General features: G+C 39.0%; 2 protein-coding genes across 6 annotated transcripts in view; one reads left to right on the plus strand and one right to left on the minus strand.

Annotated features, from left to right (window-relative positions):
- Positions 1-3,267: 3,267 nt before the first annotated feature.
- Positions 3,268-6,390, plus strand: tmed1a (transmembrane p24 trafficking protein 1a). The gene is made up of 4 exons (XM_017425371.3): positions 3,268-3,631; positions 5,018-5,115; positions 5,358-5,544; positions 5,629-6,390. The coding sequence occupies exons 1-4, from the start codon at positions 3,458-3,460 to the stop codon at positions 5,845-5,847; spliced, it is 678 nt and encodes a 225-aa protein (XP_017280860.1). The 5' UTR covers positions 3,268-3,457; the 3' UTR covers positions 5,848-6,390.
- Positions 6,391-6,459: 69 nt separating this feature from the next.
- Positions 6,460-26,556, minus strand: part of dnm2a (dynamin 2a) — a 29,969-nt gene continuing 9,872 nt past the window's right edge. The window contains exons 5-21 of one of the 5 annotated variants that reach the window (XM_037978752.1): positions 26,296-26,394; positions 26,044-26,204; positions 25,812-25,954; positions 25,287-25,422; positions 25,107-25,174; positions 24,334-24,472; positions 22,422-22,508; positions 20,206-20,276; positions 19,104-19,155; positions 18,135-18,146; positions 15,557-15,667; positions 13,302-13,411; positions 13,019-13,130; positions 12,436-12,600; positions 10,835-11,058; positions 10,393-10,656; positions 6,460-6,982 (exon numbers count right to left, since the gene is read on the minus strand). In XM_037978752.1, coding sequence (XP_037834680.1) covers positions 6,952-6,982; positions 10,393-10,656; positions 10,835-11,058; positions 12,436-12,600; positions 13,019-13,130; positions 13,302-13,411; positions 15,557-15,667; positions 18,135-18,146; positions 19,104-19,155; positions 20,206-20,276; positions 22,422-22,508; positions 24,334-24,472; positions 25,107-25,174; positions 25,287-25,422; positions 25,812-25,954; positions 26,044-26,204; positions 26,296-26,394 — 1,985 coding nt within the window. In that variant the 3' untranslated portion in view covers positions 6,460-6,951. Of the gene's footprint in view, positions 6,983-7,649; positions 10,093-10,392; positions 10,657-10,834; positions 11,059-12,435; positions 12,601-13,018; positions 13,131-13,301; positions 13,412-15,556; positions 15,668-18,134; positions 18,147-19,103; positions 19,156-20,205; positions 20,277-22,421; positions 22,509-23,581; positions 23,721-24,333; positions 24,473-25,106; positions 25,175-25,286; positions 25,423-25,811; positions 25,955-26,043; positions 26,205-26,295; positions 26,395-26,556 lie in introns of those variants that run through there. The other 4 variants (XM_017425369.3, XM_017425365.3, XM_017425370.3 and 1 more) reach the window with 4 other exon arrangements.

Consider the following 26,556-nt stretch of genomic DNA (forward strand, 5'->3'; position numbering starts at 1 on the left):
CGCTTCACACCCTCCCACTTCACTGAAAGAGCAATTTTGAAATATCTCCGTTCACACTCCCTTCTCATGGGTGAACTATCTGTGGTTTCTCTTATGGACTAAAAGCAACATCTACCAAAATGAAGCTGAAGATCCTAATTTTAACCACTTGTTAGAGAGTTAGGTGGAACATTTTCTTCTCTGCTTTGTCAGCGGTGGGCGACCAAAAAGACTTTAGACACTCCCACAGATTTAGGATAAAAAAAGAGATGCAATTTCTAAACCTTGTCATGGGTTTACGGAACCTAAAAACTTTTTGTACATATTTGAAAAAAAGCATTTCACCAAAGTTGAAACTGTCCCTACACATAGAGGTGGTCACCCAAACAACACCACGAGGAAATTAACTTCTTCAGTATCTATTTTTATCAGGAGACTACTGACTGAATCTTCCAAAACTCTAATTTTTCAGAAATATCTTAGCCTTGGTTTCTCTGGCAGGTTTGATTCCTTGTTTCAGCAGGGCCACCAATTCACACCAAAATATAAGTACATAAATTACTTATCGACATTGTATGGTAACGATAACACAGTATCATATCATCAGACTTATTTTAACTCTCAAGGCTGCAGATTTACTTGTGGTTTTTAGTTTATAAAACTACAAACAAAAAAGGCAGAACCATCTTGTCATTTGGTTCCAGCTCACCTATGAAATGAACTTCCTCCATAGAGGCCAGGTTAGATTTAAGGTGAGTAGCTCCACCATTCTGGGGGAGCTCAGAGTAGAGCTGCTGCTCCTCGACATCAAATAGAGTTAGTTGAAGTGGTTGGGCATCTGTTTAGGATGCTTTGTGAACATCTTCCTGGTATGAACCATTGGAAGGAGATCCCAGATCTCACAGACCCAGAACTCAGAACTCACTGGAGGGATTATGTATCCCCTCTGGCCTGGGAATGCTTTGGTATCCCCCAGGAGGAGCTGGAGAGTGTCGCTTGGAAGATGGATGTCTGGGTTTCCCTTCTGGACCTGTTGCCCCTGCGACCCATCTGACTATGGATCAGCAGAGGAAGTTGAATGGCTGGATGGCTGGATACAACATTCCATGATGATGAGGTTACCACTTTCACCTCACAACAACAACATCTCACAGAAAGGTTCCAGAGTCAAATCTGAGATCTTTCTGTGTGGAGTTTGCAGGTTTTTCCACGTATGTATGAGTTTTTCCTACAGGGTGTACCTAAACCTTAGTCCCCACAACCCTGAAAAGGACAAAGTCAGTGGAGATTTTAAGTGAGACTGACTGAGATCTGACCTATCCCATATGTTGCCTTTTGCACATGTCAGTAATAACAGCTTAGACGGTTTTCATATATTTGATAATTGGAAACTGGCGTCCATTTTTCTCAAAAACAAACTGAATTGTATGATGATTTATGAAGCTGACACTGTTGCCCTCTTGTGGGTGGCCTTTTTTAGTTCATAGACAATTACTACGTTTCAACAGATAGCTTCCAAACATGCACTTATCTGGTAATTTCATGGCCACAATTTGTTTAGTACATGCTGAAATTGATGCATTTAATCTGTGTATTTCTTTTGTTTGTTTTTCTTTATTTATGTATTTGGGTTTTGCTCTACAATGGACTTTTTGTAGCACTTGTGTTTGAAAGATTCTGCATGAATAAAGTTCAGTGTAGTCAAGCTCATCAAGATAAAAATAACTGCATTTATAGAGATTTTAAAGGATTTACAGATTGTTTTACAATTTATGCTTTAAAAAATATACAGTTTATTTCTCTGAAAAAAATTAGACCTAAGACAAAAATGCGACAAACACAGAGAAAACATGATCACCTGAGTAATAATCTTCAGCATGTATATGTAGGGTAAACATTATAAACTCAGATATTATTCAGTCTGACCTCACTTTTGTTTGAAAGATGCAGAACAAACAAGTAACAGTATCATTGAACATTGACTGGATAATACTGTATGAAAACCTCTTCTGTAAGATTTCTGTTTTTAATGAGAAACAAATCAAACAGATACTTCATGTATGATCAGCTGAGGCCAGTAAATCACCCAGAAGGGACGACGTGAGAAGAAACGAGGCCACCCACAAGGAGGAAATGATGTCAGTGTCATATCTGACTGGAACTTCTGTTTCACCGCTGTTTGAGAGCGTGCACAGAGACGGCGAGAGACGCTTGCACAGAGGAAGCCTGAGTGCAGGGACTAACAGCTCGAACTGGAGATCAGGACAGCTGCAGAAGCATCGGTGTCAGTGAGAGTATGACTTCTTGTTTTGTAGTAAAGCAAATGACATTTTCACACTGGCAGGGACTTTCTGAGTGTGAGGGGAGAGTTCTGATGGAGAGCGGTGCAATATGCAAATATGAAAACAACATATGAAGACTGTTCACATATAAAAAAAAACATGATCCTGATTAAAACCAGTATCTATATGAACCCTCCCAGAAATAAAATGTGATCAGAACCCAGAACATGTTTCCACTCTCCTTCAACCTGCAATAAGTTGGTGCCTGATAAGTTTTTGTGTAGTGTGTTTATATATGTTTTTTATGTTTAAACAGTTTATTACATTCAGAATTTATTACTGGACTGTTATGAGACAAAAAAAAAAACATTTTTGAAGTCACTTCTTTACATGTGCTGCTGATCATTATGAGGTTTTTCATAAAGCGCCTCCTTAAGGTTCAAAAGTCAAGCACATGCATTAATGGTTTCTTGGCCTTTTTTTTTCACTCTGGATCTTTTCACAACAAAATGTACTATAAATATATGTGTAAAAATATAAGGTTTGTCTATGTGACTTGTGACCAATGTTGTGATGCCCAGAACTGTACTTTATTGTGTTGGGTTATTATGAAACTATGAAGGACTTTGGTTTATTTAAAATGTGTTTTTATTAAAAGGAAACTTTGACAATGACATCAGAGGTCTATGATATATTATACAATTCTATTATTCAGCAAAAAAAATGATCAAAGTTTTATTATTTAAAGTGTGATCTACCAGAAAAATATTAAACATAAATTATTGAACATTTCTGAAACCATTTTTTTTATACAGGATTGTTTTGGTTGTCATGTTATTTGACTTTCTTAAAGGAGAAAGCATCCTGCTGAAGAAACCCTCTCCTTGAGGAGAGAGAAGCTGTAACATCATTTCATCATTATAATAATGACGCTGTAGGTTGATGTAAAACGTTGCTGGGTGAGTTTATTGCTCCCTCCCGTGAGTGTTAAGTCCACACCACAGAGCCCGACGAGACAGAGATAGTGGCTTCACTCTTTTAGCTTTGACTCAGGATAACACTGACAGACTTTCTTCCTCCATCGGAGTATGGCAGGGAGCAGCTGCAGATGTGCAGAAAGCTTAGTTTGTTGTGTAAGTGTCACATAGGAGAGTTTTAAAACGTGGAACAACTTTAAATGGGCTTTGCTGATCATAATGACTGCGTCTGCACAGCTCCGTTCGATGGTATGTTTAACGCTGACTCTAGGCTTGACTTTGGGTTTGGGGCCAAACCAACACGGGGGCTTTACTTTTCTGTTACCTGCTGGCAGCACAGAGTGTTTTTACCAAACGACCACGAGGAACAACAACATGGAAATTGAATACCAGGTAAATAAGAAGCTCTTTTGACCCATCTCGCCTGTCATGTGTAGTTGTAAGAGCTTTTGTAAATGTTTGCCTGTTGTCTAACAGAAAGAGAGAGGAGGTTGGACTTTAGACTTGTTGGTAAAAAGATAAGAAAACCTCTGATAGCCTACTGTTGAAGTCACCTGATTGGTACAAAAACTGGACAGGCAGGTATAACAGAAAAAGAACAATATGTGTCTCGTTATATCAAAACCTGCTGAGGCATGACTCAAAAACTTTGACAATGAATGAATTAACTTGAGAGGATCTGATTGGATCTATGAGCAGCTCAAGCCTCAGAATGATCTAAAGCTTCAACCGGGACAACCTCTGAAAGTCTCTTTTGCAGCAAAAAGATAGTGGTCAGAATTCAAAGTATTTTACACACAAGCTAAAAACCTACATGTCAGTCTAACATATGATAACACGGACAAACTTTAAAGTCCACAGCACGCCTGCCCTCTGTCGTATGCTTGATGCCGGTTGGATCATTTGCATTTCTTCGCCTCTGTTACTGCACAGGAGCTGCAGGCCCGTTCACACGTCGATGTTACTCTGCTTTATGAGCACGGCACTGAATGTTTTAAAGACTGCATTATAATGTTGAACTGGGCTTTCTTACACACTTTTGTTTTGTTTGTTTTTACCCCCAAAATATATAAGCTAAAAAAAAAATAAAAAAATCATATGTATGCATGAACAGACTGAGCACTCTATGAAATCTTCTCAAATTGAAGCCTGATGTGATCAAAACATTAAAGAAAACTATAACTTGTGCTATTGTATGAACGCTGATTCAATATTCCCACTATTGATTTGTGCTTTTTATTTATTCATACATTTTTGGGTTTTGTAACTTTTATACTTTTCACATTATTTGATTTTATTTTCAAACATTTTCCCTTCAGAAGTACATTAATATCGCTTCGGTTCCTCCAGAAACATTGTTTTTGAAATCTGCTTCATTATATTTCATCTTTTTTTGGTCTTCTTATGCTACTAGTTATTAACTAATATTTGGCAACTTTTAGCCTTTAGCTACTTTCAGCAGCAAAGTTCAGCGAAGTCATTCATGGCTCAGCATTCACACTGCATTTTCACAGTAAACACAGTTTTTCTAGTTTTGTTTCAGACTGAGCTCTGTTCAGTCGTGTGCTTATCTTCAACAGGTCAGTTCACAGTGAAATGTTATCTGAGCTCATAGCTGCTTACTTTAATATCAGGTCTTTAATTTGAATTTCAGACAGCTGAGGTCAAGTCAGCTGTGTGTAAGGAAGGGAAATGTGAACATTGGGTATGCGAGGAAAAACATTTGTGACTTAAAAGCTGCGTGATTTGTTTACCGTCATTAATTTTCTTCTTTTAAAGGTAATAGCAGGATCTGGCCTGGATGTTGGGTTTGCTCTAATCTCACCCAGCGGATACCGGGTGATCTCAGAGTTTAGGACATCTGATGGCATTCACACGTGGGTCTTCTCAGCACTTCCCTGTTTTTGATGTCAAGCTAAGTCCTTGTAATAGTTTTTGTGTTGACAATTTCTAATTATACTCCATGGCCCTAATTACAGTTGTAGAGAAGATGAAAGAAAAAAAAACTTGTGCACATGCCCACAAATATGGAGATCAGATGAGATTAGAAGAAATTAGTGATTAATCAAATGTTCTGCTGTGAGTAGACTGAAAAAAATGACTAGATTTATCTTTGCAGGGTGGAATCGACAGAGGATGGAGACTACAGCTTGTGCTTCGATAACAGCTTCAGTAAACTGTCTGAAAAGATGGTGTTTTTTGAGGTCATCATTAACAGTCAGAGTCACACAGGCGGCGGCAGAGAGGAGTGGGCAAACATTGCAGTTTCTGAAAGTCTGGTAGAGTACAAGATGGAGGAGCTCAGGGTAAGATGAAGAAATATATATCACCTCATGCCTCCTAGCTACATATCTGATGTCGTCTGTTCTCTACGTCCTCTTACCTTTCAGGCGACAATGGACTCGGTGTACTGGCGCCTGGAGAAGAGCCGTCAGGTCCAAACTGTGCTGCGGGCCTTTGAGGCCAGGGACCGCTACCTACTGGAGGACAACCTGTGGAGAGTGTCCTTCTGGTCCTGCATGAACTTGATCATCATGCTCACTGTTGCAGTCTCACAGATTTACACCCTGCGGCGACTCTTTGATGACACCAAGCGGGTCCGCACATGAAAACAGAACTGCTTCATTACCTCCATCAGGCGCAGATGAACATTACACTCACTCTGAGTTGGACTCAAAGGAAGTTAACGTTTTAAATAACTGTTTCATACTTTGTCTATATGGGAAAGAGGACTTGATGATTTGTAAATTTGATTTTAACGTCGCATCAACGCCTGGAATCGCATTAAAGTTTAGTATTCTGTACATGGAGAGATACGGGCCTGCTTCATAACTGCACACAAATTCAATCAGAAAATACTTGGAGCACATATTATTTAAAAATTATATAGAAAACCACATCTCTTTTTACTCAAACAACTTTTTATTAAATTTCAGAACATTTTAAACTCTTGGCTATATTTTTATCAAACCAGCAGCAAATTAAAGTTTTATCAAACCCTCACCTGATAATACTTAGCTGTTAAAAAGAAATAAGCCTTGTGCTTAAAGGGAACATATCTAAATTAGTCTTTCTTAAAATATATGTATATATTCAAACAATTATGTGCAAATCCCCTGATTAGGTTTTGGAAAAGACAGTTTTGTTTTTAGCCATTCTTTTAAAAAGCATCAGTCATTTTAATTTTGCTTTTCTGCCACAGTATTTTCTCACACTTTCAACCTCAGGTGCCTTTCTTGTTTGTTTTTTTTTTTCCTGAAAACCGTTTTTAAGTGCAACACTCCACCACTAGAAAAGGCTTTTTTTTCTTGTCATCAACTTAAATAAAAGAAAAAATGTTGGCAGCTTTGTGTGTGTCTTTGCTTACCTCAAAATATCAGAAACGGGTATTTAGTTCTACACATAAATAAGGTCTTTTAGGAGGAAAATGAAGTCTCAAAATGAGGTTTCATGCCATTTTAACTTGACTCCATCATTTTCAGTATCCAGAACTATCTAAAACAATATTACCTACAGAAAAATAAAATAAAAAACACTCATTATTTAAAGTTTAATGCCTCTCGGTGAAGTGGTACTATCAGTAGCATGTTTCCGATGAAGTCTGCTGGCAGCTTTCCTTTATTGGACAGTCGAGAACTAAAATGCGCAGCTCTTCTGTTTCCCTTGTTGACACAGACTGAAGTCATTTCAAGCTCGCTGCCTGCTGGTCAGGGTCACCACTGGTTACGACGGGGAGCCGGGCGCCTGTTCAGGAACAATCAACCAACATTAATCTCTTGACCTTGTGACATGCAATAAAGAATCGCTTCTGACAGGTAATACACTACAGGTTCAGGTCATCTGTGCTGAAGCAAATGTCAGCTGGAGAACAGACACATTATTAACCTGAATTTGTTATTACTGCAGCTCAGAAAGAATGACAATGATCCGAGATTTTGCCAAAGTTTGAAAGTGGGTGGGTCATTTTTGGGGGGCACAGGCAGCATTCTTAGAAATCTGCAGAACAGTTAAGAAAATATTGACATCCTTCCAAAAAACCTGCCAGTCTGTCTTCAAAAACTGAAACTGGGTTAAATGCCAAGCAGTCTTTACATTAAATGTATTTTAAATACAAAAACAAACAAAAAGGTTTGTGCAAAAGGGTGAATTTTAGTTATCTGGTAATCTTCATTTCACCACATAAAGGTGAAAGGTTACTAATAATGACCTGTAATATGTTACAATTAGTGAAAATAAGTTGATGCCTCCCCAAGATGTGCACCGTGAGACGAGTGCTGTCACCGTTTGTACCAGTAGAGTTTATACTACTAGAGAGGGAGAAATGAGAAGAAAACTAGTAGAGGTAATCTATACTATCTGTGAGAGAAACAGGAGCAAATGTATCACACAGGACACAAGTAGACACCAACCACCAGAGCTAGTCCCTTTATTGTACACACCTCTTTATTTAATTTTCTTTCTAAATCAGGTCATGTTTATTCAAATCAATCAGTTGCTACAGAGGCACTTCACAAGGGTTTGCAAAACAAACAGAAAGATGTTTGCATGTTGGTTTCCGACCCCTTTGTTCAGATTCAGAGAGGGGAGGGAAAGAGGAAGGAGGGAGGATACACAAACACACAGCTCCATGTGGGAGAGGCTTTTTACAGTCTGATCCCCTCCAGGACGAGCTGCAGTGACAGGCACTCAGGAACTGACCTGAACTCTAAAATTTAGAATCGCATGGCTTTGTAAAAAAACAACAAAATGTATAAAAGCAATCGTTCCAAAGTTTCTTGGTAGTGTTTTGTAAATCAACCTATTTTTTCAAGCTCTGTCACTAAAAGCAAGTCCAGGAAGGAAGAACAAAAAGCACATTCTGTCTCGAGACTCAGACGTTTGGGATTTTTAAGTTTAGTCTCTTTGACGTTTGAAGTCGTCCAATTTACTTGCCGTCCTCTATTTAGAGGAAAGTTTAGGTAGCTTCTCCAGACAGGATGTGCATTCATACAAAGCTTCCACCACCCACTCACCACCACCAGTGATCAAACCAAAGAAAAAAAAAAGACATCTAAGTAACCGAACCTCATTTCCAACTTGACCCCTCCCCCCAAATACCCGAACACGTTTAAGAAAAAGATTCAAATTGTAAAAAAAGACCAATAACATCGATATTCATTATCATATAATCACAGCTGTATTGGTAAAGACCCAGCAGCGCTCCCAACCCCTGTTGCAAAATGAAAAGTCCAAGAGAAACAAGAAGGAAACTGTACCGAGCTGTTACAACTGCAACCAAAAAACAGAAAAAAGAAATGACAAATGCCCTGGCTTTAAATAATGTATGAGGAACTGAAGCCTCTTTGACCCTACAATGGAGTTAAAATCAAATAACATTGTTAGTTTTCCTTTTATTTGAAGACTATAGTTGCTTTTTTACATGAGCTGCGCTGATTATGATTAATTGCATGTATTTGTCATGAGCCCTATGACAAAATGGAACAACTCCTCAGTACAAACCAGCTATATACAATCATACTTTAAACACATGGAAGCAAAACTGATAACTATAATAATAAATGTTCTTGAAAAGCCCAGAGAGGATTAACATCTCTATATTTAATTCCACCTTTATAGTCTTAAAAATCCATATCGTTCCTCATCTTATCACCCTGCAGCATTACCATCCTCTTTAAGAGAAAACTGTCCTGTGCGCTCCATTTTAATTAGCTAATCTAAGAATTAAAGTCTACTCAGAGACTGTAACCCTCACTGGGACTGAGCTGAGACCAAAGGGAATTATAGGCATCCGTTACCATCTCTGAATTAGTGGAGAGAGTTTCCAGCAAAGTGCAGACAGACTTCAGTCTGACTTTTTCCCCCTCCTGTGGGTGTGTGTGCATAGTGTTCTGGCAACAGACTACAATAACCCTGTTATGAGTGGCGTTCTGTAAGGCTAAATGGTTCGAAGTGCTTGGATTATAAAAGGTCAGTCTAGCAGACGTCTTTTCATTCTGGAAGAATAATTCAGAGAGGGAGGAAGATTGTAAATCTCATGCACCCCTTTCTCGATGCTTTTTATGCTTTGCCTCTGTTGCAAAAAAATTCATTTTAAAGCTATATTCATATTGATCAATAAAAAGGACAGTTACTCAAATAAAATACAAGGGGAAAAAAGCTCAACACCACCAAAAACAACCATAGTAATAATAATAATAATAATAATAATAAGCTATGGGTTTTCAGTATGAAATCAATTGAGATGCAGAAACCCAGCATAACATTAACGGTTTAGGTGTGTGTGTGTGTGTGTGTTACACCGAGAGCATGTGGACCCATCTAAAAACGAGCGAAGATAAAGAGAGGAGAGCCAGCCTGTACCAGTTAATAAGTTACATAATGTATGAAATGTAATGCTGGGAAACCATTTCAGAAAACAATTTAAAAAAGTAACTTTCAGGACATCTTTTTTTTTTATCTTGAACTTAATTTGATACATTAAGTCCTGCTGTTAGAAGTGTAATGAATTACACAGATCCGCTGGGCTTTACTTTGTAATCTACGGCAGTCAAATGTAATATTCAAGTGGTTAGGGGATTTCTTTCTTTCCTGTGCACTAATATAGACAGTATTAGCACCTTATTAACATTGCCTGAATAAACCACTCAATGCTGGGTGATGCACTTTATACATCACTAAGTCGGCCCCTCCCCTCGAGCCCCCCACCCCTGTGCCCGGCTAACAGTGTGCAGATACACACATCTGCACACAAACACGTGCTTAGGTGGGCTTGGCCACAGGTCTAGTCTAGCAGGGAAGGTTCTGCAGGACGAATAATGGTGGGCCGGTGAGACGGAGCACCAGGGGGTCTTCGGCTGCAACGAGGAGAGAAGATACAGAACAAGGAGTGAGACGTGCTCACAAAGAGACAGCAATGAAGCCAAACAACCCAATGAGAGAAGAGACAGGAGGCAGGAGCAGACAGGGAGAAATGGAAAACCAAGAATTTAAAGTAAATGCTGTCAGTGTAGGAGAAATGTTAAGGAAAGAAAAAATACTAGATGCCTCCAGCTTCTGACAGAAAGGTTGATAAGATGTTGGTGGGAAAAACGTTTAAATTGTACTGAAACATATTCACAAGGCATTTTTTTGTCATGTTATGGAAGAAGTCATACCTGGGCACACCGGGTGGGACACGGGTTGGTCGGGAGGGGATCTGTGGAGGCGCACTGAAGGGATCCTGACTGCTGTTGTAGGCACTGGCGTGTGGGGTGGGCCGAGAGGGGATAGGAGGTGCACCAAAGGCTGGAGAGGGATTGAGTGGAGCTCCAAAAGCAGGAGTGGGGTTCATGGGGGGCCCCGGTGTTGAGCCCCTGACAGCAGGTGGACGACTGGGAGGCTGAGAGGCTGAAGGAGGTGGTCTGTGCTGCGGGGTTGGGCTGAGGGACAGATATTACAGAATTAATCTGACGTCACAGTTTAAACTTCTGTTGAAGAGGGCAAACATTCCTGGCATCATTTTCTCTATTTCTTTTATGAATTAAATATGTGTAACTGGTCATTTGTGGCCCCTCACCAGAAGAAGAATCATACACACACAGCTTAGTTCTCTCTTACCTGGATTCCTGCATCCAAGTGTCATTTACAGGTGGTGGAACTGGGGTGGAGATTGTGTTGGCGCTGATGTCACCAATAATGTTCAGTGCTTCCTTGAGTGCATGATACATGCGCAACATGTCGTCTCTACGCTGGGCCTGGTCAACTGACTCCTCCATCAGGCTGTTCTGGTCCCCGGAGGAATAAAGATAAGCCAGCAGCTCTGAGTGGATGAAATCCTTTGACTGTACAGAAGAAAGAAAAACTTTAGCTTTCACATTATATTAAGAAACGTTCCCACTAAAGTTGCTTTTTAAATCTTTGTTAAGTGTAAAAAAATGCATCTTTGTGTGCATGAATGAACTGCAGAGGGACATCAAGTGAGCCCACTGAAATAATTAAGTTTAATACAGGGATGTCTGACGAGTCACTATGAGCACCATATATAATGTTTTTATTACCATTTGTAACTTTACAACCTAGTGTTAGTATGAAATACAAGACCAACCTTGTTACCAGAAAGAACCAGAAATTACAGTATTGTTTAAAAACTAGCTTGCATTAGCATCTACACTTCTTATGTTTCAGCTCCAATCTGTGTTTTTGCTCATAAACTATATATAAAAGATGGAAGTAGCTACCACGATGTTGCCTATTGGATCTGCAACAGATGCATCTGGGTGAGTACCTAAGAACATCATCTGTGTCAGTCAAAGCAGCCTCACATACGTGATGATTAGCTGTAACTTTTAACACATTTTTAAAAAGGCAGAGTTGATATAGATTCCAACCCATGAACAAACAAATTAGACACCATGTTTTAAACATTTACTTCTGCTGAATCCGTGGGCATTTTACTATTAGACTCCAAGTGGCCATTTAAGGAACTGCAGGTTCTGACACCACCTCAAAGCTTCACCAGAGATTCTTACGTGATAAAGCAAAATAATATTTACAGCAGGAATGACACATAGTTTTATAGCTTTGTTACTCAGTAAGGGCATATGATTGTGTAGCACAAACAAGCCAGCCCAAAAACAGATGTTATTTATTGCGTTCAGGCTGAAATAAAAGCTACTCTCAGTATTTAGGACGTATCTATCCTGAGCAGATGTACTCAGCTTGCCCAGTTCTGTAGTGATGCACTGTACAAAGGGAATGAAAAACCGCACAGTGATGCTGTAGTACACCCAGGACAGACACTGTCTCTTAGAATTTATGTTCTGATGGTTGAACAGTTTCTCAGAGCCTATATTTGTCCAATTTTACACAGGCGTCTGTGTACTATTTTCTGTCCCTCTTCTAAGCAGACAAACTGTCATCAAACTCAGTTCCAGTTGTGACAAACCAAAACCGAGACGTAAAACTGTCAGAAGAAAATCTTGTCCTACGTCAGACCATTATTTTAAGTAAAAAATAAATGAGATGTGATCAATGTCTTTTTGAGGGCGTTTCTTCGCCTACTATTTAAAACTGCTCTTCTCCCACATATATTTCAGTCAGACTGCTGCAGATTTAGAATAAATCTACTTATAGCCTTCTATTACCAGCCTGAACTACATCTGAGACAATAAAAGCCGGGCGGGATGACTTCCTTCTGGTGCGACAGCTGCTTGACTCACATTGTTGATCATGAGATGCATGATGGTTTTGGGCACAAGGTCTCTGATGGTTTTGTTGACGATGCCGATGTATGAATCCACCAGGTTCCGGATGGTTTCCACCTGCCGCTCCAACTGAGGGTCCATTGAGAACGTGTCTGGAGGGGTAGGCTCGTCATTCTCCACCTTAGAAACAACAAACACACAAACAGGAAACGTGAAGAATAAATCCTGAATATCACACATACATCTCCAGAGTGGGTCTTTGCAGAAATAGAATTAGGTTAGCAGCCTTAATATAGGACAATGTGAGAAGAGAAAAAGTGTTATTTAAGTCTTTCTGTTCCACAAACCTTTGTAAAACAAGTTTAAGCTATTTTACACTATTTGAAATTAATCTTTTCATTGCTTAATTCTAACAGAACAGAAAAAATCTCTATGTATACTAATGATTATGTGGCGCAAAGCAAAATGAACAGTCACAAATTGATTACATGATTTCTTGCCTCTTTTGCTTGTGGTAATATTCTGGTGCAGTGAAGAATTGAAGTGCCCACCAGCTTGTATAACAAGGTCTGCAAGGCTGGTAATTTGTTATTCATACCTGGTCCTTCTCAGGATAAACTCCCGCCCTGAGGAAGGATGCTTTCCAGCTGTCTACATCCTCCTGAGAGTCACAGGCCAGTTCTATTTGGCGAAAATCCTTGTAGACATTTCTGTGCAGGTAAACAACAAAAAAAGAAAACAAAAACAAAAGGGAAGGGGGTGATTGGTGATTGTAGGCTTTCTCCAATTCACAAGGACGCGCATGCAGACAAAAATCAATAACAGGCGATAGATGTGAATTCACCAAAGTCAATAACTAAACTAAACAACATAACCCTGACCTCTGTTCAGTATTGAAGATTGCGAAGATGTGCTTTGTGGACATGAAGCTTTTTTCAACATCTCTGATCTTCAGGTTGTCAAGAGGCAGCATGTACTTCTTTTCTTTTTCCTTGAATAAAACAAACAAAAGAAACGATTGGATGTGATGTAATAAAAACTAGGATATCAGAAACCTGGAACATTTAGAGATGTGAATACTTAATGTTTAAATCCAAACATTACTGAGCGCTCTTAAACTTCAAGATACTGTTTTACAGTTTAGGTTAAAAATGAAAACAGATAACCAAATGATCTGTTGAAGGAAACTAGATAAAGTATAAACCCTTAAAGTCTTCAGCTGCATCTAAAACATCTTGCACATATTAAAGTAAATTTTGTTGGGATTTTTTTTTTTAATTTAAGAAAAGAGGGTTTTTTAGTTCTTGTTTGCTTGATGTTTTTTAATTCCTGTTTTAATGAGTCAAATTTAAGATAAACAGATTTTGACCCACATTTTAATATATAACTGAATTGCATCAACCTAATTTTAAAGACCATGTGATTTGTCCTTATACACAAGTTAAAATAAAAATAAAGTAAAACAGGATAATAGCATGATTGCTTAAATGTTTTTGTAATTATTATTATTTTTAATTAGACTGATTCTGTCCCTCAAATTGCACTAAAAAATAAAAATCCTAAATGATCAGGAAGTCTTTTAAACTACTGCATACTCAGACTGATAGTATTGTAGATGAACAACAAGAACTTATTACTTGGTAATGACTGAGCAAACGTTAAAGAATGCATTTCCTCTGTGTGGACGACCACCAGGCTAGTGAGACTGAGAAGTGCATGATGAAGGCGAGGAGGAGGAAAGGGAGCAAAGGAGGAGCACGAGGGAGTTCTCAGGGGGGTGGGGTGCCAGCTTTCACTGTTGAGCTGGGACATCTGGAAGCGTTTACATCTGCAGTAACACAGAGAGGCTCGGGCCCAACAGTTACATCACTCGCAGCTCTACAATCCCCTAACAAAACCTCTCATCCACGTACAGAAAGAAGCAAATCCTTGACTACATGTGCTGAGACAAACAAAAACACGTCCCTGGAAGAACTCGACACGTAAAATGAACACCGAGTGTGTACATAAATACACTTGTAAAGGTTTTCTTCACCTTCCTAAACGCTCGGTAAGATTTGTGTGGACAAGAGTCGACACACATGCACACTTGTACACACAATCACCCCCCTCCCTCTCGGCCCCCGTAACCCAGTACGATTTCCTGCAAATTCCAAAGTCAGATCCCGGCTGGAACATTTCAACTCGCCTTGCCACGTCAGTTTTCCTACACCATCGTACCACTCTCATTCCTTCGCTTTGCTTTTTCTCAAAAGGAAGTCCTGCGTAAACTCTACATTTCATTTTGGCTTTTCGCAAACTAAGAATGTTTTTTTTGTTTTTGTTTGTTTTCTTTTGATTTGCTGCTGTGTTTTCTAAGTTGTTGTTTTTATTTTGATGGAAGAACAAAACCAGCTGAGGCCAGAAAAGGAAGCAACTGGTGAGTAAGGTGAATATAATAATGATTTTGCATTTCTGCTCCTAAGATTACTCAAGGCAGACAATTTGTATAGCTAAACTGTTGTTGGACTTCTGTTTTCTTTTTTGTGACTACCCATTAATACACTAACATGTTGCTTGTTATAAAACTTTTTAGTGACGACAGATTTTTAGGAGTTATTGTCACAGAGATTAATGTCACATTTTAAAGATTATAAATGCCAGACTACGACTTGATATTGTACATTTAAAAAAAAACAAACGTATTGCTGTGTTGTACCATTATTGGTTAAGCAGATGTCATGAATGTGGCTTTTTATATGTAGAATGGTTTCATTGCTGTAATATTTACACTGTGTCCTCTGTCCTACAGTCCTAGGGTAGCGACCTGCAGATGCAACGACCTCTGGGTCCTTCCTCTCAAAGTCCTTCTCCCCCCACCCCCCACCCAGCCTGCCCAGTGTTCAGACTACCTGTTCCTACAGCTCCAGCTGAACAGTAGTCTGCACATTGGTTAGGTTAGGCTGGGATGCACACCTCCTGCCGCTGATGGCATTGCCACCAAATCTCCTTGTAGGATTCATTACATCAACAGTGTCACAAACGTTCTTTCATCTTTTATTTTTTTTTTTTGTGGCGCTGTGTTGTCTTGTGTCAGCCAGCTGTATCTAATTATATCATGACAAATAAGATCTTGTAAAACAGCAATTCCTCTCACCTCCTCATCTTTGTACCAGGACAGGGATTCAGCCGTCAGGACAAACCAGTAGTCCTTGGAGCCTCCTTTCATGATGCCGAGATGGAGTGTTAGCCAGCCTTTCCTGATTACCTATACGTTAGGGACAATGTGTGGAAAAGAGCAGGATTGCAGGGGGATAGGAAATATTAACAATTAGGCCCATGCACTGTGGAAATGTGAGCCCCATTAGGTGATACATTATTGATTTCAGGATTTGACAGACACAGATAAAGGCTTACCCCACTTACCTGCAAGATCATAGCTTATTTCGCCTTGAAATCTCAAATTTACATAATTTACATTTTAAATGTTTACATCTGGGTTTACAGTTATTGAAGGCCTAACATGACAGAATCTCAAACTAAGTATAAAAAGTTTAAAAAGTATAGCGTGATCAAAGGACAGGGATACATGCAGAGTAAAATATACAGTCATGGCCAAAGGCTTTGAGAATGACACAAATTGTCACAAAGTTTGTTGACACAATTTGCCTATACTCCTGGATGTATACTTTGGTATACCATGGAAACGTCTGACAAAAAGGATCAGTAAACCATGTGACAACTGATATTTGTGTCATTCACAAAACTTTTGGCCACAACTGTACTACATGTAATTAGGCTAAATTTAACAAAATGACCAGAAGATTAGGTGAAAAATGTAAATAGGGGTTTCAAGTAATTGAAGGATTGGTCATCTCTTAATCAACAGAAAAGAATTAATTAAACCAACAAAAAGTATGAGATGCTGTCCAGGGCTTGTTCACCCCAATACAGAAACAAAAACAAAGCGTCGACGGTGTCGGGTTAATGTCAGAGGGTTGATGGGATTAGCTGATATACAAGCGTTAGAGCCTTGGTTATGAAACTCAGAAGCTAAAGCAAAGCAAAATGTTACAATGCAACAGATTAAATGATGAAACAATGAAGTCTGACAGAGTTAGTTTTAGAGATGGACACAAATCTAAACACGTAAGCACTGGAGACGGAGAATTTATATCAGCCTAAAAGGCTGATTTGAGTCACTTTGGGGGAAAATATGCTTTGCAGATTTAGAGCCCTTTGTCACTACCTTCTCACTATTTTCTTGCTTAAGACTCCCATGCATTACAAGTACATTGTAAAAAACACAGTTATGAAAACACTGAAAAGGAGTTGTGTTAGGTACATTTCGAACCCTGCAGCAGAATTTTCTTGTACATTTAGTCTTGATGCAGGAGAAAATTGGAAGGGGTGCTGATTATAGGGAAAAATATTTCCTTAGGTAAAAAGTGCCAATATCAACATGGGAGAGTAGACAAGAACACAGATTTCTTGGTAGCTTGCTCTGGTGAGTAAATGACTTAAATGTTTCAGAAACATGAAAACTTTCAAATCCTTAAATTAAAGCTGGTTGGAAATATCAGTTCCTCTTTCTTACGCTGCATTAGCTTTAATATAAGATTGAGTGTCACAGATGAGATGCTTTTGTTTCTTATAGAAAGCAGCAAACAACAATTTAAAGGTTCAGTTACAATATTTGTTAAATGGAAGCTATTAGATCACATCTGAGATAAACAACAAAGAAATGACAATTTCATTTGAGATAAGTTAGATTTCCTAAATTTTATTAGGAACAGAGAATAAAGAAATGTTAAAAAGAAATTTGGTTTCAAGAACTGAAATTCATCCCAAATGCATGACCAGTCACCATATTAAATTAAAGACTATTGGAATGAGATCTGAGTGTTTGGTGTTAGAATGATACATGGAGGATGGAATCAGGAGTCAAATCAAACATCAAAAATCATGATGGAAAATCCTGACAACTTTCATTAGATTCTCAATATATTAAAAGAAAAAAATGCTTTTCTTATTTTATCCTTGTAATATTTTCCAACATGAATTAAATCTTAAAATTAATGCCCAAATAAAAACAACCCACATTGTTGCATGTTGCTAGTTTGATTGCTCCCACCTTCCCCATTTTGTCCCCAGTGACTTTTAGGACGATTCTCACGAGGCAAACATTTGAATCACCATGCATGAGGCAGCAGCAGAGGTACGAACCAAATGACAGGAGAACTGACACCTTCACGGTCATCTCTGGTGGGAGACTTTCTCATTTTCCCTTTCTGGTCTTCTTTGGTGGCAAAATACAGTTTTTACATTCTCTCCAAAATATAGTGAAAATGTGTTAGTAAAATTACTGGCAATTACTGCCTTATTTAAAAAAATTACAAATTGTTGAGTATTACTGTAAGACAATTAATGTAATGGTAACTGTGCACTGATGCTTGAATTACAACTGATGCAATTTTGGTAAGTCCGGAGACTCTACCTTTTCCTCCTGGACCTTCTCAAGCCCGCCAAGCTGCAGAGGGGTAAAACAACTCATTAAGGTGAAGGTGTCCCCTTGCATAGATACAGAAGTCTACCGTCAATCAGGTATCTCACAGCATTTAGTCTTGACACCCTAACTATAAGGGCTAACCTTTACTAATACGGCCTCAGTTCTTCTGCATGGCCTACCCCTGCTGTCCCGGGCAGGGTGCGGGTTAAATCTGTGGGGTACTTACCAAAATCTCACCCTGCAGTAATAGGAAGGGAAGTGGGGTTAAAGCAAAGGGGGTAGCATAAATTCAAAGCCAAAATTAATGAGAAAGAAAGAAGAGTTGAACAGAGAGGAAAGAACAAAAGGAAAGGGGTGAAAGTTTAGGTTAGTAGAAGAAAGGAAGGATTAAGTAGGAATGGAAAAGGAAAAAAAATGAGAAAATAAGGAGTGTAAAGAAGAAATTTAAAGGAGCAACAAAAAGGGAAAGAGGAAATTCATGAGGCAACAAGAGACAGATGAACAGAGGAGAGAGATACAGAGAGACAGAGCAAGAGTTACATGCAATTAAAATTATTTCATGTACATCACAATTTGGTTAAGTCATCTTTGTTGCTCAGTTGATTGGTGCAATGTCCATGCATATTCTAAATTTATTTTTAAATGAAAAAAATGCTTGTGAGTTAATGGGAAGGTGCAACAATCAACAAATTCTGTGATTGTTTTTGTGCTTTAAAACAGCATGCGTGGGTCACGTGCAAACAACAGCTGTGAAGACAAGTGCTGTTTCAAAAAGCAGGTGTGGGGGTCTTCCTTAAAATCACTAAGGTAACTCTCCTCCTGATGAAACTATAAAGTTATTAGATGTTATACAAACTGTACACATGTCGGGTATGTTTAAGGACTATAAAAACAAGTTCAACAATGGGCTAAATGTCAACATGAATAAAACAGAAAGGAGAGATACCAGCTTAAAAACATTACAGAGAAAAATCAGTCAGGTAAATACAAGTATCAAAGGATTGACTGAGACTGGGTGGAATTCGAAGTTGAGGTGATGTACCGGAGAAACCACTATCAGTTAGAGAGGAAGAAATAGATAAATGGCTGAGGTTTGTTCACAGGGTTGATTAATACGCTAATATTGGGGTGTATCGGTATAAGGTGATTAAACTGGATACCTGTGAAAAGGCCAAAGCTGAGTAATAAAACATACCTGGTTAGGCATGGCCCTCTTCTTGTTTGCAGCAATGTTTCTCTGCTGAGCACTGTTATTACACAAAGATGGACAAAAAAACAAGTTAATATGAAGCCACACCAACCACAACTTAATGAAAATATTCAACCTTTAAAATGACATTTGCTACTTTGTTTTTGAATAATCCATTTACTTCCTATTCCTAATTTTTAGTCTTTGAAAAAACGTTTGAGCAGTCTCAGACTTACAAAACACAACACCCTTTAATCTTCTCTGTATGCCCACCTGTTGTTGCTGTACCCTGGGGAGCTACCATCATCCAGCCTTCTGTAGTCAAGACTGAAAGTGACGTAATGAGAACCATTAAAAAGCCCTGGCTCATCTCTGACTTGTTATGTCAATCCCCTTGCCATGCAGAGGCAAGATATAAACCCTGACATGCTCACACAAGGGCTTGCTTTGTTATTTAGTCAATACCCAAATCCACACCAGAGACTGTAGTTTGTTGGCACTGCGACAACACCGAGTACACGAAACCACTCGCAAACTCTAGATTGCTTTGAGATATACCACAAAAAAGATCAACGCTTTGCTTGTGTGCAAATAAGTTTTCAAAGCAAAGCAGGTACAGATAAAAAACACGAGCACTGCTCTTTTTTTTGTACAATAAGCATGCTTCGGAGCAACTGTCTGCAGCAACTGGAAACATATTTTTGTCAAGCAACCAAGCATGGCTGACTGACTTCGTTTGGGGGAGGATGATATCGTTTCATGCAGAAAAAGTTACTGATGTGAACTTTATGATTGTGGGAGTCACCCCCACCCCAAAAGGGAGCTGTGTGCTCTGATGTGGCAGGATCACAAATTGTCATGCTTAATGTCACCAACACACTGCAGGTTTTCAACGCGACTTTGATCAGTAAAAGCAAAGCATTTTTTTCAGCTTCTGAAATGACAGCTGAGTTGCATATGAAACGATGACTAAGAGTTAAACATGTACAAGTCACTCTTTTAGAAATCTAAAGATCCACAAATGCAGATGAACAATAACGCAAACCTAATGAGCTGAAACTGGCACCACGGCAACAAGCTACAGACCGGACTGAAGGAGGGTACATACTTAGCAAAGCCTATGAAGTCCTCGTGGTTGGTGTTGATGTAGGACAGCTCAATGTCAATCAGCAGCAGAACCTTAGAGGCAGAAAAATGTGATTAAGATGTGCATGTTGTGATTAAATGATACTTTCAGAGGGTTCAAATTACAAAGTGACGAGTCTCATTTCTGATATTACTCACTAAATTCAGACAAAGCAATACTGATAAACTGAGATTGGCTGCATGTTGGAGGAAGACGTTCTTCAATGACAGTACTGCTACTGCTTTTTAAACTCATTTCAGAGAAGATTCAGCTTTTCAAAACATTTTACTAAAGTTTTATTCATTCAAGTTGATGCACAAACATACGTGGAGGTGATGACTGTCGGTCAGTTCCCTTTCTTTTCTTTTCATGTCAATCAATCAATCAATCAATCAAATTTTGTTTGTATAGCACATTTCAGCAGCAAGGCATTTCAAGGTGCTTTACATAATTAAAAAACAAAATAAAAACAGCATGTGACATTGAATAAACAGTAAGAAAGAGACAAACATCAAAAACCTGCACTCTAACCCTAATTTAGCCATAAGCAACTCTAAACAGGTGGGTTTTAAGTTGAGATTTAAAGGCACCCAGTGTTTCAGCTGTTTTACAGTTTTCTGGAAGTTTGTTCCAAATTTGTGGTGCATAGAAACTGAAAGCTGCTTCTCCTCGTTTGGTTCTGGTTCTGGGGATGCAGAGCAGTCCAGAAGCAGAAGATCTGAGGGGTCTAGACGGTTGGTACAGCGATAACAGATCTTTAATGTATTGTGGTGCTAAACCGTTCAGTGATTTATAAACTAACAACAGTATTTTAAAGTCTATTCTTTGAGCTACAGGGAGCCAGTGTAGGGACTTTAAAACTGGTGTTATGTGCTCTATCTTCCTGGTTTTAGTGAGAACACGAGCAGCAGCGTTCTGGATCAGCTGAATGTATTGTATTGAAATAAATTGCCTCTAGTTTCAAAACTGCAAAGATATTAGCTCAAATTATATCCAAGTGCCTAAAGTAGTCATAAACTAAAGCAGGAAGATGGAAATGTTTGTTGCATACTTTGTGATCATGCACTGATCTCAAGTAAGCAGATAAGAATCTCAGAAACTCAGCTTCTGTCTGTTTTCACACATGATTAAACTTTCCATTTCCGAAACCCTGTACAACTGAACCTGTTTATTAAACAAACGATAATATATTTCATTAACAGTTCAGGTCTGTTGCAAACAGACTTGATGCTTCTTGGTTTGAGTTTCTTAGTTTACGATCATTTATGACAAAATTAAAAAAGGTCTGGATCAGATCTGGAGAAAAGAAAAATTTGTTTTTATTTACCGGTAAATGGTTCTCTGCCGGTAATTTCGATTGATGACGTTAACAGATAAACATAAAAAGCAATGACACATAACTACGCACAAGTAAAAATATGTGTGTGGGCATTTACCCATGGCCTTCAATGGAAATTTCTTAAAGAGCTTGAAATATAATTTACTAGATAAATGCAAAAACTGTACTTTTGTGATAAAACAAAAATACAACAAAGATACGCAAAAACATAAGATGATGTCACCTTACAACAACAAACAGTACTTTTGAGATTATCTATAACCTTTGGTACACAACTTTTAGCTCACATTTTATCTCAATAATATCTCTTAAAATCTGATGGCTTCACATTCTACCACTTAAAAAAAAAGAAAACAACATTTAAGACGTGCAGCTTCAATCAGCTAAAAAAAACAACAATGGCCACACTGCAGTGGTCAAGTGAGCTGTCAAAAGCATGCAAAAATAGATTTTTAAAAGCTGGTTTAAAGCACAAATAAAATCACTCCAAATTGTCACTGAGGTGAATAAAATGGATTGGTACAAAAATAAAACAGTATTAATTTAGACCAATTAAATGTTAATCTTATCATTTCACACTCATTAAGAATTAAGTTGAAAATACCAACAAAACATCAGAAATGTGTTGTATAAGCAAATTTAGAGTTGATACTGACGAAATGCACTTTCTGGTTTGTGTGAAGCTGGAGCAACTAGTCAGTAGAGCTCATATGCATCTACCCTGTACCCTGACCCTCGGTGAAAACGTCACTAACCCACGACTCAAATCTTCTAGCTTGGTGAAAAAAAAGCCAACTTTGGCGCCGCCGTCCAAACTAAGTAACTACAAACTTCATAAATTAATATTTGAGCAACAAACCTGATCCTTCGTCTTCCCTTCTCTTTCTCTGACATGGGTGGTGACAATCCTCTCCGTCTCCTCTCTCAGTCTGGGGTAGGAATTGAGCTTCAAGGCAACAATACATGAAACTGCAGCATTACACAGAGAAATACACCCACAAATACATACACACAAACACACACAAGCACTAACGTGAGAGCTTCAGCTTAATAAGACTTACCAAAAAGTATCAGAGAAAAACAGGAGTGAGAAGTGAAAATAAGTAGGAAACAAAGAAAAGAGTAAACAAAATGTCAAGTGACATTTCAGTGTCACACATATTCAGGCAATCACTATCTAACACACACGTACAGATTTTAAACACTGATTGGTTCTTCTTTATGGTACTGAGACATGTACTATCAGCCAAGGATGGCTCTGTTAAAGGCTCATTATTTAGACAGAATTAGTTTATGTCTCACAGAGGGACATTCACATTTAAGACATGCCAATACATTTTAAACAGCCATCCCTAGCTGGCAGTAAAGTTTGAAAATAGTTAGTGTTAGTGAAGACAGGATGGCAGAGGACAGACAGGAGTGAAGCAGAAAAAAAACAAAAAGGCAGCAAAGAAAATGTCTGGTTTACTGGGTTTATGGAATTTCTTGCTGTGCAGTGACCTCCTTTGTCCACAAGATGGCAGTGGAGCACTGTTCTTCCTTTTTCAATAAGTCACTGTGCCCACAGAGCCCATGAGTTGGTAGCATCATCTCTGCAAAAACCTTCACACTACTTTCTCCTCCAGTTCAACAGAAAACATTCTCTGTGGGTCAGTGAGAGCGCATGAGAGTGCATGCTCTGCTCAGACAGACCAGGCTGGCTCTCAGGCAGGGAGGGAGAGAGAAGGCAGCTTGGGTGTGGGGGAAAAAAAGAAACACTAACTGATGCTGGGGTCAAATTGTGTGGGAGCTGGTTGTGGACATTTTAAGCCATGCTTAAAATTTTATACTTGATGGAGTGAATGAAATAGGGACAGAACGACAAAACACTTTAGGAGCAATGAGAACAGAGTGGCAAATGAAGGGTGGGGGTGGGTGCTGAGGAGTAACTTGTTCTTGAATGGCAGCAATATACATTTATAATGAAACTGAATTGCTTCTTTTGTATGCCAACATTTCAGCATGAATGTTCCCTGTTACCTTAATGGCACACTTCATGGCGACTGCAGTGAGTTCAGACACCACAAGATCCACACATTTGAGGCTGGGCTCTTTGAGTTTGAGGATCTGCTTTTTGACAATCGCCTCAAAAGCCAGGTCAGGGGTGAAGAGCCCCGTTCTGAAAGGTCATGGGGTCAGTTTGCATTTTGTTGTGGGGGTACAGAAACAGACAGATACGAATAAGGAAAAGAGAAATTTGGAAAACAGGAAGGAAGAAGAAGAGAGGAAATAAAAAGAGAAAAAGAGTTTGTTTAGTTAGTTATTTCTAATTGAAGAGACTCAAATCAAACAGAGGAGGACAAGCCGCAGGGTTTTCACCTCTTTCCTGATAAACCTCCCACACTTGGTTTAAATAATAGAAACAGACATCACCCACAACTTGAAGACAATCGTTATGATGGCTAAAGTTTTGATGGTTTAATGTACCGAGTTGTAAAACCTGCAGCATATCCAGAAGAGACCAGAGATGCTCAACCGACAAAACATCTCTTATCCATGACAACACGTCACCCGTCACAACACTCCACAACACGACAGCGCTGCCTGCACACAGAGCTCGAGGCGCTGGGCTTGGCAGAGAGCAAACTGCACAGAACTCCTCCTTTTCAAAACACAAATTCTGACTTTTACAGATGTTACACGTTCTGTGACAGTGCACCCTTTGCCAAACCCATGTTTGCCCACAGCTCGTGTCTCGGCCGGGTCGGGGAGATGCTGGACTCTTGCAGTACCTTGTTGGTGCCCTGCCTGACTGTGTTGATGAGCTCCTGAATGACCAGATCGATACATTTGAGACAGGGCGTTTTCAGCTTAACAATCTGCTTTTTCACGATGGCCTCAAACGCCAGGTCAGGAGTGAACAGCCCCGTTCTGAGGATGCACAGAAAGACAGAGGCATGGTGGCCGACAGATGGAACAGTTAACAAACATATGGGTCAGAGAAAAAAAAAACAAAACAACAACATACAGACAATGAGACAAAATGACAAAGCAAGTGACAGCAGAAACCTGAGGCTTCAAACAATGAAAAAAAAAAAAACAATTAAAAAAACTGACAATTAAGATGAAAAGGCAAGATGAGGTGCCAAAGATAGCCAGTAAACAATAAATGTACGACAAACAAGATATGACAGACAGGACCATTTTACTGAAGAATACAAACACACCAGACAAAGATACACATTACACAACACCTTGGAAAAAATGAACAGTTTAGACAGAAACAGAAAAAGAGTGGGTGGTTTAGCAGTTAGAGGTCTAAAAGAAACGAAGAACGGAAAACGTATAATTCACATATAACAGATGACATTATCTATATACATCAGTTTGAATTAGTACTGAGAGTGTGTGATGTCTAATTTACAATCTTAAATTATATAGCTGAGCTAGAGCTTTGACAAAAGAAAAAAAAAACAGTATTTAATGTCAGAAACATAACACAGGTGTCTATTAAATTGTTTGTAAGTGTCTTGTTTGACAGCTTTTTTAGCGGACTCCTACTTGCCTGACACCGTGGACATTTTTAATTGCATGGCTGATTTCCCTCCTTAACTCCTTCTCATCAAACACAATCTGAAGAAAGGAGACAACAGAAACCTTTTACAAACATCACCGTATATAAATCTGTGCCGAGACTCCAACTATCCAAACTCCAATCAATAATCGAGTGTGAAAATCTGTTAACCTTGACTAGCTCGAAGGGGAAGCGTTCGTGGAAGATTCGGTTTATCCTGGCACCACCCGACAGCTCGTTGGTGTCCACCTGGTCCCCAGAGCCTTCGATGCATTTTTCAAAGTCCACACCAAACTGCTGCACCATCCTGATTAGACACAAAAGACAAATGATCAGAGAATAATCGCCCTTCTGCTTACTAATCCATTAGGACCAGATGTGACATGCTTGTATATTCCATCAGCACAGGCTGTAATATTTGCATTTTGCTTTCTTTTGAGCTAGTATTTTCAGCATGCTGTATACCTATATTGTGTACATTTCACTTTTTTAAGTCATTGGGAACTCAATATTAATATTAGGCAAGATTATTTTAACTTGCTTTTCTCTTTAAATGACAGGAACTAAGAAACTGAAGCTAAATAACCGGCAACATAATGTGCTGCACGGGCCTAAAGTTGGCTTCATACTTTACAGGAGCTACAATGTAAATATACAATGTAATTTGTTCATGTAGAAATATATAAAGGCACTCACTGCAACAACGCCTTTGTCTTACGAGTTGGATCATCTGGACGGAAATTCTTGTACTCCTCCACCTCCTTTTCCAGGGAGAGGAGTTGACTCTGCAGCTTACTGCGCAGACCAGGCAGCGTATCCCTGATGTGATTGGTCAGTTGCTACAGACGAGACATTTTAGAGAACTTTAACAGGACATGATAAAAACAAAACCACATTCTATCATTTCAAAACACTGATGAACGCAGACCTGGTTAAGAGTCTTTTGTAGATGCGGTGTGCCCATACGGTCTGCCATGTGTCTGTAGCCAGGATGGGACAGAAAGAACTTTCTCTCTGCAGCCAAAGCAGCACGAATATCTTTCTTCCCATCGATATCTTTTTGACTCCGGTTCACCACACCAATGTAACCTAAACACAAAAGCACAAGAGGTCATACAATTACAAAGCTTGTAATATGTAAAATAAACATGTCTGTCTCTGGGTGTTGTGTAACGTTTACCTCTTCGCAGTGGCAGCAGTTTATTTTCAAGGATGTCCTTTGCATCAGTGCCTTCATCCATTAGGTCCAGTTTTGTTATGACACCGATGGTACGCACACCTGTAGAACATAAAAAGGAGCTACATTCAAACTTAAAATATTTATTGCCATTTTTATTACTTATCGTAACACCATCTGTCTTCAGAAATACAACACAAGTGAAAGCTTGGTACATTTCCAAGTAGCTGTAAAGATTTGTTTGAGACAGAAATGTTGACAAAA

Source organism: Kryptolebias marmoratus, linkage group LG12 (assembly GCF_001649575.2).
Source record: "Kryptolebias marmoratus isolate JLee-2015 linkage group LG12, ASM164957v2, whole genome shotgun sequence".
In the NCBI taxonomy this organism is placed as follows: Eukaryota; Metazoa; Chordata; class Actinopteri; order Cyprinodontiformes; family Rivulidae; genus Kryptolebias; species Kryptolebias marmoratus.

What these genes read in the sequence shown, in the direction of transcription:
- tmed1a (XM_017425371.3), top strand. Translation starts at nt 3,458, where the DNA reads ATGACTGCGTCTGCACAGCTCCGTTCGATGGTATGTTTAACGCTGACT. An exon ending in ACATGGAAATTGAATACCAG is followed by an intron (nt 3,632 to 5,017) that starts GTAAATAAGAAG and finishes CTTCTTTTAAAG; the next exon opens with GTAATAGCAGGATCTGGCCT. An exon ending in ACAAGATGGAGGAGCTCAGG is followed by an intron (nt 5,545 to 5,628) that starts GTAAGATGAAGA and finishes CTTACCTTTCAG; the next exon opens with GCGACAATGGACTCGGTGTA.